Source organism: Trachypithecus francoisi, unplaced genomic scaffold, assembly GCF_009764315.1.
Source record: "Trachypithecus francoisi isolate TF-2019V2 unplaced genomic scaffold, Tfra_2.0 Lachesis_group1, whole genome shotgun sequence".
Classification (NCBI taxonomy): domain Eukaryota; kingdom Metazoa; phylum Chordata; class Mammalia; order Primates; family Cercopithecidae; genus Trachypithecus; species Trachypithecus francoisi.
Window position 1 is genome coordinate 179373196 of NW_022681454.1, and position 13368 is coordinate 179386563.

Below are 13368 nucleotides of genomic sequence, written 5' to 3' on the forward strand. Positions count from 1 at the left end.
AAGATGAAGGGATGAAATAAGCCCCGGTCTCCTGTAGCGCTCCCAGGCTTATTAGGATGAGGAAATTTCCACCTAATAAATTTTGGTCAGACAGGTTGTCTGCTCTCAAACCCTGTTTCCTGATAAGATGTTATCAATGACAATGCGCGCCCGAAACTTCATTAGCAATTTTCATTTCGCCCCGTCCTGTGGTCCTGTGATCTCGCCCTGCCTCCATTTGCTTTGTGATATTTTATTACCTTGTGAAGCATGTGATCTCTGTGACCCACACCCTAGTCAAACACTCCTTCCCCTTTTGAAAATCGCTAATAAAAACTTGCTGGTTTTATGGCTCAGGGGCATCACGAACCTGCTGACATCTGATGTCTCCCTCCAGACACCCAGCTTTAAAATTTCTCTCTTTTGTACTCTTTCTCTTTATTTCTCAGACCAGCTGATGCTTAGGGAAATAGAAAAGAACCCACGTTGAATATCGGGGGTGGGATTTCCCCCGATAGGTGGGTTTAAAAATATTTCTTCTCTGAGCTGATGCTGACACATCTTTTCTCCATTTTTGTGTTAAAAGAACACACAACAAAATGCATTTTCTCTTTAGTTTAACAAGTTGGAATGAAATACACAATTTATATAAAGATAAATGTCAAGAAGAAAAACCGAAGTATACTTCCAAGCAAAATTTATTAGATGTCTATTCAAGAAAAACACAATGACCTTTGCTTGTAAGAATTCAAAGTCAATTACCTGGAAGCCAGGTATGAATATTTTTTTCTTTTAAAATCAGATACAGCGAGTAGAAACAGTAATTTTTCTTAAATATGACAGGCAACAGATATTGAAGTCTTTTCTCATAAATGGCATCAAAGAGAATTATTCATTTATCAGCAAAGCTGCATGCAGTTGACTTAATTTCAAACCTGAAGCCTTTAAAATATGAAGCTGGTTGTGAACTTGACAGAAATCAAGGTAGCCTACTCAAAGATGTTGCTTTACCTTCTTCCTAATGAAATTCCCTTGTCATCAGTCAGTAGATATGTACGTTTCAGTTTGGCTTCTACGATCTTTTAACTTCACAGATTTTTGCATAAATGCTATCTGACAGAGTCACATTATCTAGGGGTGCTTGTGATCTGTGAGATAGGGAGAGGCTAGTCTGCTGAAAGTGTTGTCGCAGGATAAAGACCAAATTAGGAAACTCCCCTGTTTTCTCAGCAACTAAACTAAATATTCTGTACAAAAAAAGAGCAAACATATGTACAAAATTCTAAAGACTACGTACATTGTGAAAAGATCAATCACTGTCCACAAAAGAAATGCCATAAAAAGTTTTATCTATAAGGTGCTCAAGATCCAAAGATGAATAGTTCTTATGCAAAGTCATAAGAAATACAAAGCTAGTTCTTGGAGTATGTGTAATTCAGGCACTGTGAACTATATTAAACCTTCCAGGTCCCAATATCATTTTGTAAATTTCTGCTTCAGAGCAGAAAATAAAACCTGAATGATTTAACATTGTTTCTAAAAAGTGCCTAATTTATTCCTAGGAAATATTTTACACACACCAGGAAAATCAGGCTCAACATATTCCTGTCCTCAAATGTAGCCAGGATTCTGAGTTCCATAGAAGAAAAATAATTATTATAGTAAAAATAATTGTATTAATCATAATCCTTGCTAAAACCAACTTTAATACTTGTGATGCCTCTGTACTCTATTTCTATAAAATAATGTGTGAGATTCTATTACATTTCCATAAAATGTACAACATAGCATATGGATTATATGTCCTCATACAATCTCAAATGTGTATGTGTACACACAGTGACATCTTACCTACTAGTATTGCTTACAGATACTTTCAAGTGTCTATGTTAGAGTAATTCTTTGCACCTCTCACTAACACTGCTTTTACTTACATTTTTTTCAGATAAATAAAACACTAAGAGCTCATTGTTCATGATGCTGATCATTACATTTTAATATAAAATAGCGATGCAACTTTACAACACAATAGTTTTTCCCTGTAGTCTAGCTCAGCCTCTTGTACTGTCATGATTATTACTGAAGGCTTTTATTCATTTACTGTTTGCACTTCTAAAAAGTGCAAAAAATTTGCAGAAAAAGACTCCTATTTGAAAACTTACATTCAATCAACAAAATCACACTCATCCAAATTAACTTTCCTCCTCTTGCTTTAAAGGTGGTAATCACTGTGCATATTACAACATGTATGTGCAGGCAAACACTAGCTAAAGTACAGTTACAGTTGTCATATTGTGTAAACCAAGACACTAGGCAAACTTGTGAAAAGAATATACACTGCCAAGCTAAGAATGTGAAAACACAAACCACAGCATTTCCCAATGAACAATTTTCTGGTCGTCTTTGGGGAGAAGATCGCCTGGGGGGAGGCGTTAAAATAGCCCCCTGGAGACCCTTTTTTTTTTGCCTCAAATATTTGACCATTTTTAAGTATCATGATTTTCTTCCAGATCCCACATTTTGACGTGTCAAAGCTTAGAGCAGGAAGTAGGAACCCACATTTGCACGGTGGGGCCAGCCTGCCATGTCGCCCCCAGGCTCGCAGCAGCGGCGGTTACTCTGCTGGTGGTTTGGTGGCAGGTGGAGATGGTGACGGTGCATTGGAAACCGTAAGGCATGACGACGGGAGGCTCGCAGGGTGTTTCGGGCATTGACGCAGGTGTGTGGCTGGCAGGTGGCTTACAGAAGGAGGGAGAGCGATTCACAGCCTCTTGACGTAGTTTCCGGGGAAAGTACCAAAGAATTTGGTTCTTCTTGAGGTCCCTGAAAACAGAAGCGAGTAATGAAAGGGGGGTAACAACAATGTCAGTTCATACACATGGGCTTGAATACTTCGCATTTACAAGGCCTCCTGAAGACAGCAAGCCCCGAGGGGTTTGGAAGAGAAGGTGGGTAACTCACGTGAAGCCCATAGGCAGACAAAATAAGCAGTTTTAGTTGGTTGCCTGACGCTGTCACTGCCCCTCCAGCATAAATGATGCGCTGCCATCATGGCACCCTAGACAGAAATGCTGAGCCTCCCAATCTGAAGGGAAAGAGAGCCTTGCTGAGGAGGTGGGCGGAGGAGCTCAGTCACCAAGGCTGCCACACCAGAGTGGGGAGCGAGGGATCAAGGCGAGGCTGACAGGTGACAGGGTGAGTGGAAAATCCTGAGCAAAGCTTCTCAGTGACCAGCAGCCCGCGCAGCACAGGTGAGACATGAAGGCATCATGTACTGCAGGCTGTCACTGTGCAGTTTTATCATCTCATAGAAGATCATGCTCAGTGCCACATCATTTACTTAAAAACAGCACTGCCAGACTCCATCAAGTATACAATTTTTCAACAATTTACAAATCATTAAAGAAAAAAAAGGATTAAGCACTGTTTGTGTGTGGGAGTTCCATCACCGGCATGATTTCTAACATGGTGTGTTTAACCACACTCACAAATAGCTGTCATCATTATGGTCACCTCTGGTTTCTGGTTTGGAAACTTCTTGTAAAAATTGGTGTGCTAAATTCTTCTTTAGGCAGCGCAGATGGAGCGGATAAGGGTCTTTAAAGCTTCGTCTCTCTCCTATATCCTGGTGCATACTGCCTTGGTTTGAGGACTGTTTTTCTTTTTCCTTGTCTAGGCAAGCCATTTTACGTTTCTACTACCTCCTCCTCCTCCTTCCCCTCCCCGTCCTCCTCTTCCTCCCCCCCTCCTCCTCTTTCTTCCTCTTCCTCCTCTTCTTCCTCCTTTTCCTCTTCCTCCTCCTCCTCCCCCTTCTTCTTTTTTTTTGAGATGAAGTTTCGCTCTTGTCACCCAGGCTGGAGTGCAATGGCATGATCTTGGCTCACTGCAACCTCCCCCTCCCGGGTTCAAGTGATTCTCCTGCCTCAGCCTCCTGAGTGGCTGAGATTACAGGCACCCACCACCACGCCTGGCTAGTTTTTGTGTTTTTGGTAGAGATGGGGTTTCGCCATGTTGGCCAGGCTGGCCTCGAACTCATGGCCTCAGGTAATCCACCTGTCTCAGCCTCCCAAAGTGCTGGAATTACAGGCATGAGCCACTGTGCCGGCCAATGACTATTTTCTAGGTTTTTCTCATGGTCTTTTAATGGAAATAAAATAAGAGGCTTGTGGCTGCACCATGGCCTCAATTCTTTCACGATTTTGCCACGGACGGATGTCTAGAGCGAGCCCTCCTCTCCTCGCACCTTTCCTCTCTTGCATTCTCTGCCCCGCCACCTGTTTCCTCTTCATCTCTCTCTGTGTCCCAGTGTAAAATACTTTTGTCGACAAATGTTTTCTCAGAAAACCTCTCGTCTTTTTTTTTTTTTTAGGATGGGAAAAAGGAAGTTGCCTTTTACGTGGGAAGAATGGAACTTCTCTCCGCTTCCATCACAAACCAGAGCTAAGGTGAGTCACTGAGTGTTCGGGCATCTATGTCAGACCTAGGAAATGGGGGAGTTGTTCACTTAATCTCACTCCCTCTGAAATTAGATTAACACTGTGGACAACTAACATTTTCCACAGCACGGAGCATTGATATTTCTCTTCTGGGGACTATTTGTTGTTGTTGTTCTCAGATCTCAATCTTTCCTGGTTTCTGCTATTTAAATAAATTTTCTTCTCTCAGTTGAGTTGGAAATAAAGCTCGCAGAAAATCACACGTAGCTGAAGTAGTGACTACTAAACTATATTAAAAATGCAATAGCCTTGGGATTACATTGTGCATATGAATGTCTGAAAGATCAAAGGCATTACGAATTCGAAGGAAGCTTGGCTATCACAGCAAACCCTGCAAGTGAGCAAAGGCAAGCAAATTACAAAAGAGCCGCAGCTGCCTGAAGAAGACGCGCACGTACCCACAAACCAGCCGTCATCACACTTCTCCATCACATCGATGACATCACTTTCTCTGAGCTCCAGCTCATCTTCGTTCCTAGGAGTATAGTTATACAGAGCCTGAAACCTTAAACAGGACAAGGGAAGGTGTTTAAAAACATCTGGACACCTTCATGACATGTAGAAGATAGAACAATATTCATTCTTCCTTTAACATTGCTATTCTTAACATTCTATTGGGTGGTACAAGCCTGGTAAGAGTGTAAATAGCATTCTATTGGGTGGTGCAAGCCTGGTAAGCTTGTAAATAACATTCTATTGGGTGGTACAAGCCTGGTAAACATGTAAATAGCATTCTATTGGGTGGTGCAAGCCTGGTAAGCTTGTAAATAACATTCTATTGGGTGGTACAAGCCTGGTAAACATGTAAATAACATTCTATTGGGTGGTGCAAGCCTGGTAAACACGTAAATAACATTCTATTGGGTGGTGCAAGCCTGGTAAGCTTGTAAATAGCATTCTATTGGGTGGTGCAAGCCTGGTAAACATGTAAATAGCATTCTGTTGGATGGTACAAGCCTGGTAAGCATGAAAATAGCAATATTTAGATCTTCACAGGCATTAGAACACTCTAACAACATTTTGAAACTCACGAGGAATGCCCATGAAAATTGTAACATTTATAAATTGGGTTAAAATATGTTAACATTTGTAAGTCAGACCCGCATTTCAATGGTCCAGCCATCTACTGTCTGTCATTCAGACATTATAGTACAAAATATAAAATAAGAGATATTTGTATTTTTTAACTGTTTAAAAACAAGAAGGAATCACAATTTTAGCTAGCCATAATCAGAAGCAAATAATGGGGACTTGAGAATTGAATTTTTGAAGGTTCTAAATGGAGATAGACGAAATGTCTCAGACTTGTCTTTGAAATCACTCTATGTGAATTACTATACAAAGGAAAATTATTTTTTTCTTCCAAGAGGAATTCTTTAGATCAGTTTAACGTTACAGTTTGGATCAGTGTTTTCAGAGGGTGTAGAGTTGGAAAATTGGATGCAATTAGCCTGTGAAGTTGACTAGATTATTCTATGAGCAGTTATCACTGAGTCAATTTCAAGCAGATTATAGACATGTCTCTTTTTAAAATGAGTCCCAGAAAAATTGTATTTGATTTTAAAACTCTCTCTTGAAATAATTTCATATAAAAAAGAATTATTTATAGAATGCTACCACTTTCCTTTCCCTGCCTGAATTCTTTGACAGCATATACTGTGGAGAAATGGATCAATAATGAATTCAGACACTGAATTTGTGGTAAGAAAATACCATGCATTATAATAAATAGTAACATGGGCTGGTGTTTTTGGAAAATGAAGGCAGAAATTACTGTAGCTGAGAAGGTCATGAAGAATTTGATAGGCAGTTAGCACGAAAACTTCTTCATAATAGTACTAAAATATTACCAGTACTGTGGGGGAGACTTTTAAAAATCAGGAATTTGTTTCTGCTGCTTTTTGTAACAGTGATGTCATTCTGCTAATGTGAGAAAATAATAACCACATTCTAGGGCATTTTAGATTTTTTCATGCCAACTTTAAAAAGTTGATAATCTTGACTACTGCTCCGGAACAAGAATGATTTATTTTTAATTACTTTATGAGTCAGAAAATAATATTTTGGTAGAACAAAACTATTCTATCATTTAAACGCAAATCTTATGTCATTAATAAGCAACAGTGACCCACTGGCTTCCCCCCAGTTCATCCACCGTTTGGACTGGGGGAGCTGGATAGAGTTGATTTCAGGGGGTGCCCAGCACCACCCCCTAGAAAATACTGTTTTCCCTGGCCTGGCACCAAAGCCTGAAATTTCACCAATAGCGGCTTCGTCCACTGTTCAAACTTCATTCTTCCAGTAGACCTTAGAGCCACTTACATTCTTTTGAGTATGGGCTTCTGAGGCCTTTTCTTGAGAGAGGGGTTTGTGATTATGGGGAAGGGCAGAGAAAGGCAGCTAGCATCGCAGGGCAGTGGCCAAAAAGACAGGCAGGTGTGGAATACACAAACGTCACCTGATTGGGATGTTTGCATGTGGCCAGCTTTAGTGGGGTAGTCAGTTTATTTTGTTGTTTGTGTTAAGAATTTGAGTTGGAGGCTGCTCAGGTGAACGGGGGGTATGTTTTGTGTATCTGTGTGGAAAGTTCACGGTCCCTTTTCTAGTTTCACATTTGAGAGAGATGGTCGTTCCTGGGCTGCTGTGTTGGTGGATATACACCACGCTTCTCACTTTGGGGAAACTGATTCTTTTATTGAGCTTCTCAGGCTTGAATCCTGCCCAGGCTCCTCTCCAACCACTTATGGAGACTGGTTACCTAAGGCTGCACACCGCAGCTGCCGGGAAGAATCTCAAGGTCTCAGAGCTAATGCAATAACATTGGCACGGACTCCTGCTTCATTTGTGTTTGATGAAAGCCAGCGTGTTTGTCCCCATTTATTTACCATTCTGGTTTAATTAGTCCACAAAAACAAAAACAAAAGAAAAGCCACGGAGTTTTACGGAAACCTACACACACCTTCAGGAAATCCTCCTGCCTCTACTGGCTTTCAAAGTCAGTGCTGCACAACAGGAAATGAAGTTGAATCCAATGTTAACAAATGCTGTTCTGAAAGATGTGTTGGTGAGGTGAATGACGGTGGTGGGGTAAGGATGCCTCAAAAAGAAAGGTGTCTTTTAAACAGGAAGTGCTGAGCCAGACTGGAAGCCCCTCTCTAACTGGTAACGTTTTCTAGAACATATTTCACTAAAGCTCTGAATTGTAGTGACAACATTATGTTCCTACTTTTGCTCAAAACTTATTTTTAAATGACAGCAACTAAGCAACACCCTAAAATCCCACTAATTCAGGCTATATTCAAATATAAATTTAGTAAACAATGTTTTCTAACATACAAATCAGGACTTGGAAAATGTAACACATCTTTCATTCACAGACACTTTAAAAGCTGTTTAATATAACATGTTGGTAATGCAATAAACCTAAACAGCCCTGGAATTTATTTTTTATAATGTGATCTTATCATCGTTTGGGTAAATAAGAGAACAAACAAAAACTGTAGAATTACAAGTCGTATTTAGTATTTTCCAATTAAGCGATCTTTTTGTTTGTTTGTTGTTTGAGACAGGGTCTTGCTCTGTTGCCCCGGCTGGAGTGCACGGCCCTAATCACGGCTCATTGTAACCTTGACCTCCCTGGCTCAAGTGATCTTCCCACCTCAGCCTACTGAGCAGCTGGGACTACAGGCACAGGCCATCACGCCTGACTAACTTTTTATTTTTAGGTTTGTAGAGACGGTGTTTTGCTATGTTGTCCAGGCTGGTCTTGAACTCCCGGGCTTTGGCCTTCCAAAGTGCTGGGATCATAGGCATAGTGACTGCACCTAACCTTAAGTGAGATTTTAAATGATTATCACTGCTAACCTGTTCTTTCCAAAATACAGACTTTCCCGCAATAAGAACACCTTTCTGGCTGTACTCTGTGAGAGCCAGTGTCATCCGGAGATGCTTTGTGCTAAGTTTCAGGTCTGTGAGGAGCAAGGAAGGACTTGCTGGTGATAAAGGTACCAGACCACATGCCAGGACCTGCCTCAGCGAGGAGGCTGTTGGTGGCCTGTTCTGCTCCAGGTGAGCAGAGTGTGGGCAGTGGGTCAGGATCCCCAGCGTGTGCTCAGATATGGGGGACAAGGGTTAGGTCCATGAGCCTTCCCAGGGGTCTCCCTCTTGGCTCACAGTATACGGGCAGAGGCCAACAGGAAGTTGTTAACTCCTGAACGTCTCTCAGGGACAAAATGGGCCCGAAAAAGAAACACACAGAGAGAATCTTCAAGACAACATGTGACACCTTCAGGCTGATTTAACTCATGTATCAGAAAGGAGAAGGAATTTGAAAGGAAAGTTTGAAAAGGCATTTTCCTGGTGCCGTGGAAGTAATAGCATGTAACTGAGTAAGAGTGAGTGTTTTAATACTGCCATTTTCAAATGACCCTTCTAAGCATGTCACTTTGGAATGATGGAATGATCACTTTAGGTCTTTTTTACACTTAGGTCCACTTTTACAGTCACCCAGTGGGTGTAGATGTAAGGTTAGAACATGTTCTGTATGTCTTTGAAGCTCCTAGTTACTTGTTCCACAGCCAGCAGAGCAGAGCGGGAGACAGAGTTATCCATCTCAGGAATCACTGAAGCATTGGAAAGTTTTCCTAGCGTATCAGTTAAAATCTCGGAGAACTATGGGTTCTTTTAAAAATTAGTTTCTGATCACTGTCATAAAAGATGGAGAGACTGTTATCATTCTTGTAATTTAGGAGGCCTCATGTTAGTTACTTTGATCTTTCACTTGCAAAGCCGTACATCTTACATTTTGGTACCGTTATCCATTTTGTGGGTCAAGGTTAGTCTCGAATTTAGAAGATAAGAAGAATACTTACGGTTCCCCCCCACCTTGAATATTTTCATGAGTAAACACAGGACGCTGTGGCTGAAATGAAATGATTTTCAATGTAATCAATGTTTAAACTGGTACTAATTAAAAGATAATTTGGATAATGGCATGGTACTTTTCTCGACATTTAATATTTCCTGTTGTAAAAAACCAAGAGGAAGAAAAAAACCAAATAAAGGGTTTCTGCAGGATTCATAATTAAAATATTAAAGGGAGCTTCAAATTAAAGCAAAATAACCAAGGTCAAATGTTTTGAACATGTCTACAATCTAGTCTGCTCAAGCTTTAAGGAAAAGTCAGGGTTTTGGGTCCCATTGATTTTTCAAAGACCAGGAATAAGGCAAGAACATAGCAAACCACTAGAATAGGAAATATAGACACCTTCATACAACCTTATTCTCCAGCGTTTTCTCAAACAAGCAGAAAATAAACCACATTTAGTTTCACAGCAAAGTATCCACATTCATTCTTTCAACCTTTCCTTCACAGACAACATTTTCACATACAGCACAGAGGAGAATATCAATAGGCAGACATCCCATGCTACATCTGAATTAACATTCTCTGTTCTCAATGTGGAGAAAACACATGCATTTTTAAAAAGAGAAAACAGAACTCTGGAATGCAACGAACAATATCCGGGTAACATGTAACATTTTACCTTAGAAGAGAAACATTGGTAGAAATTTCCAGTGCACTGAACTCTCGAAAGAGTTTCTTTTCTTTTTAAACTAAGCATCAAGACCAGTATCTGTAATAGATACTTATAATATTGGAAATGACAAGCCTTAGCATCCCATATACCCACATTAATATTTTCAATGAATGAAAGTTAACACGTTTGTTGAATATATAAACTCAGTGTAATTTATATTGACTACCTAAACTTTACCTTTTAGAGGAGAAATGCATACAAATCACTCATAATACATTTCAAAAACACTCGCTTCTAAATGATAGCTACAGGGTAAAATCAGAATTTGCATGGCAATTATATAAGTGACTGTTTGATGATTACTGAATTGGCTATTAGATCCATGTCCTTAGAGATTGGGACCAGCTCTTAGATTTCCATAGTAACGAGTGGATTACTGATAGGCTGAAATCTCGTCCTGCAAATTGTCTGTAGAAACCCCACTGGTCCAAGCTCGGATGGATAACTCTGAGGTTCCTCTCAGTCTATGAGTCAATGATTCACCCACTTCCTAAATTCTTTATCCACCCCCTTTCTATCCTACTTGTCTATCTGGCATAAGACTAGGTACTCACAGTACTAAACTGTAAGCTTTGATTCTGTTAATTGGAAACCTTTATTACAGTGTTCTTAGAAATTTCACTCAACAGTCTGTGGATAGAATATTTAAAACTAGAATGCATAAGAATTACTAGACACAAGTATGACTTAAGAGTGTGAAATAGTTTACTCCTGTAAATCAATATAAGACTACTAACGATGTATCTATTATTAAAATTAGAAGATATTCATATTTTAAGAAAAATTATGACTAACCAATTTTCCAGCCATCTTAAAGATCATTTAATTCAAGATATTATTAAATCAATTTAAATATATAAGATGGTAATTGTAAGTCATTGATAAGCTTGTATCATATTACCTATTTCAAGTTCTCTTCCAATCCAATAAAACTTTATATATGTATAAAACTGTTATGCAGAAGTAAGATTTGTATACATCAATTGCCACTAATAGTATTTTGTAATAATTTCCCAGTCTTTGTTTTTTTTTCTCAGTCTTCTTTCTCATTTTAAATGCCTGCAGAATAATGGTCTCCCACATGTGTCTACATATTATAGTTTTCTTAACCATTCCTCTCTTATTTTTTTTGTTTTGAAGTTAGAATTGGTCTAGTCTTTTTTTTCACTATCATAAATAGCAATGCTGTACACATTTTCTTATGCAAAGAGCTATTTTCTGCTTTTGAACCATTTTTTAGAATATATTCCCAGGAGTAAAATTTCTGGCCAAAGAGTATGCATTAAAGCCACATGATTTTGAGAATGTACATGTTAGTCACTGAAAAATATTATTCTCAAAAGTAACTTGAAAATGTCTAATATGCCACACTGCATATCATATGCCAAGATCGCTATGACTCTTTCCTCAAAACAATCAGCACCATTTACAGTGCATAAAAAAGTTATGAATAAGAAAATATTATTCATCCTTGTCTTAAGAGAGAATGTTCTGTAAAGTATATTTCATTATGCTCTAAAATTGGTATCCCCTTTTTCACACATTCAAACCATTTTAATATTTTAAAATTGAGTAAAAGTTTAAACTTCTACATCACGATATCCAATGCTTTGTAAAACTGGTTAGTTTCATTTCATTGCTCTTTTGTTAAAATGTGAATACCACTTTAAAAATCAAATTGTTCATTAATATAAAACAATAAACTTTTAAAGTCTGTACATCCCTTTTTAGTTATCATCATTATAATTCTACTAGTTTAATTCCTTTAACTCAACCCACCTCATCAATCATTTAAATGAACTGTCCCCTTGACCATTATGAAAATATGGTGATTGCTGCAAATGTGCAGCTTCCTGGATCCCACGTCCATGGCTGGAGAATGTATGTTCGTATGTGGCAGCCAGCACTGTCCTTGCTTTTTTTTTTTTGAGATAGAGTCTCGCTCTGTCACCAGGCTAGAGTTCAGTGATGTGATTTCAGCTCACTGCAACCTCTGCCTCCCGGGTTCAAGCGATTCTCCTGCCTCAACCTCCTGAATAGCTGGGACTATTTTTATATGCACCACCATGCCCGGCTAATTTTTGTATTTTTAGTAGAGACAGGGTTTCACCATGTTAGCCAGGATGGTCTCGATCTCCTGACCTTGTGATCCACCCGCCTCGGCCTCCCAAAGTGCTGGGATTACAGCATGAGCCACCGCGCCCGGCCCCCGTCCTTGCTTTTACCTGTTTCCCAATATCTCTTTTCCCTTCCTTCATAGCTTTCAAACCCTGCCCCTCTTTCTACCCACAAATCATCAGTTTTCTATACTGTTCACATCCTGAGGCCAGACTCAATCAAGACTTCTCTTAGCAGAGAAGCTGTGTGTGTCTTATAACGGCGAGTTTTAGAACTGTTCAAAGCTTGCCTTTAACAAGAATCACCTCCATGTTAATGTGGATAACCAGGAGACAGTTCTGAGGAAAGCTGACCAATTGCAGTACTTGAAATAGCTTATTTTTAAAGCATGTGGCTAGTAGGGAATGAGTAGCACCAACAGTTATCTTTGTCAGCTCATCTGCGTCCTTCTGTTTTGGGTGTTAACCACCATGTAAACTTGGGCATGCCTCAGCTTCCCTATCTCTGAAATCAATGAGTTGGACAAGATAACGGTTAATCGGGTCCTCTTAGGGATTCCATGAAGCACCCACATTTCCACAGATCTTTTTCCTCTGCTGTGTAAAGGTGTCCATCATCAGCTTTACACCGAGAGCTGGGACACTGACATTGATTGGTTAATTCTCACGTGTCTCAGTCATGTAAAAAAAATGGCTACAAGTCAACTGCATTTTGCAGATTAGTAAATCAAAACCCAAAGATACTGGATAATTTCTTAATATGACAAATAGGTAAAAAACAACAACAAAAAGAAACAAAATGGTAATTTTGATGTACACTCTTCATTGCATGAAAGATTACTGTGCTGGACTAGTCGGCCTAGCTTGGCTAAAATCAGCCTCTTAATTTTGACGCTGAGGTAGGTGCAAATGTCCTATAAGGTTATGTAAATAGATTATGTGAGGAGACCATCTTTCGCCCTTTCCCCATGGCGGTGTAACGCCAATGTGCAAGTCCCTTAAGGAAAGGTTTGTAATGCATCTGCACTCTGTTGCCACCTAGTGGTGAGCAGTGGCAGCAACAAGCTGAGAGTTGTTTCTGCTTTATCTGCCCCTTTTTATCCAAGTTCCCAAGGCTGGATTAATTTTAAAAGCCTATCTTAAAGGCCACAGAGTGATACGGAATAGATAGTCATA

The 13368-nt window shown here is 39.6% G+C and overlaps 1 protein-coding gene across 49 annotated transcripts in view; it reads right to left on the reverse strand.

Annotated features, from left to right (window-relative positions):
• Nucleotides 1-659: 659 nt before the first annotated feature.
• The window catches only part of SORBS2 (sorbin and SH3 domain containing 2), a 228439-nt gene continuing 215730 nt past the window's right edge, over nt 660-13368 (reverse strand). For all 49 annotated transcript variants that reach the window (XM_033215897.1, XM_033215896.1, XM_033215883.1 and 46 more), the window contains 3 exons: nt 9347-9396; nt 4874-4980; nt 660-2802 (listed from right to left, as the gene is read on the reverse strand). In XM_033215897.1, coding sequence (XP_033071788.1) covers nt 2741-2802; nt 4874-4980; nt 9347-9396 — 219 coding nt within the window. In that variant the 3' untranslated portion in view covers nt 660-2740. The remainder of the gene's footprint in view (nt 2803-4873; nt 4981-9346; nt 9397-13368) is intronic.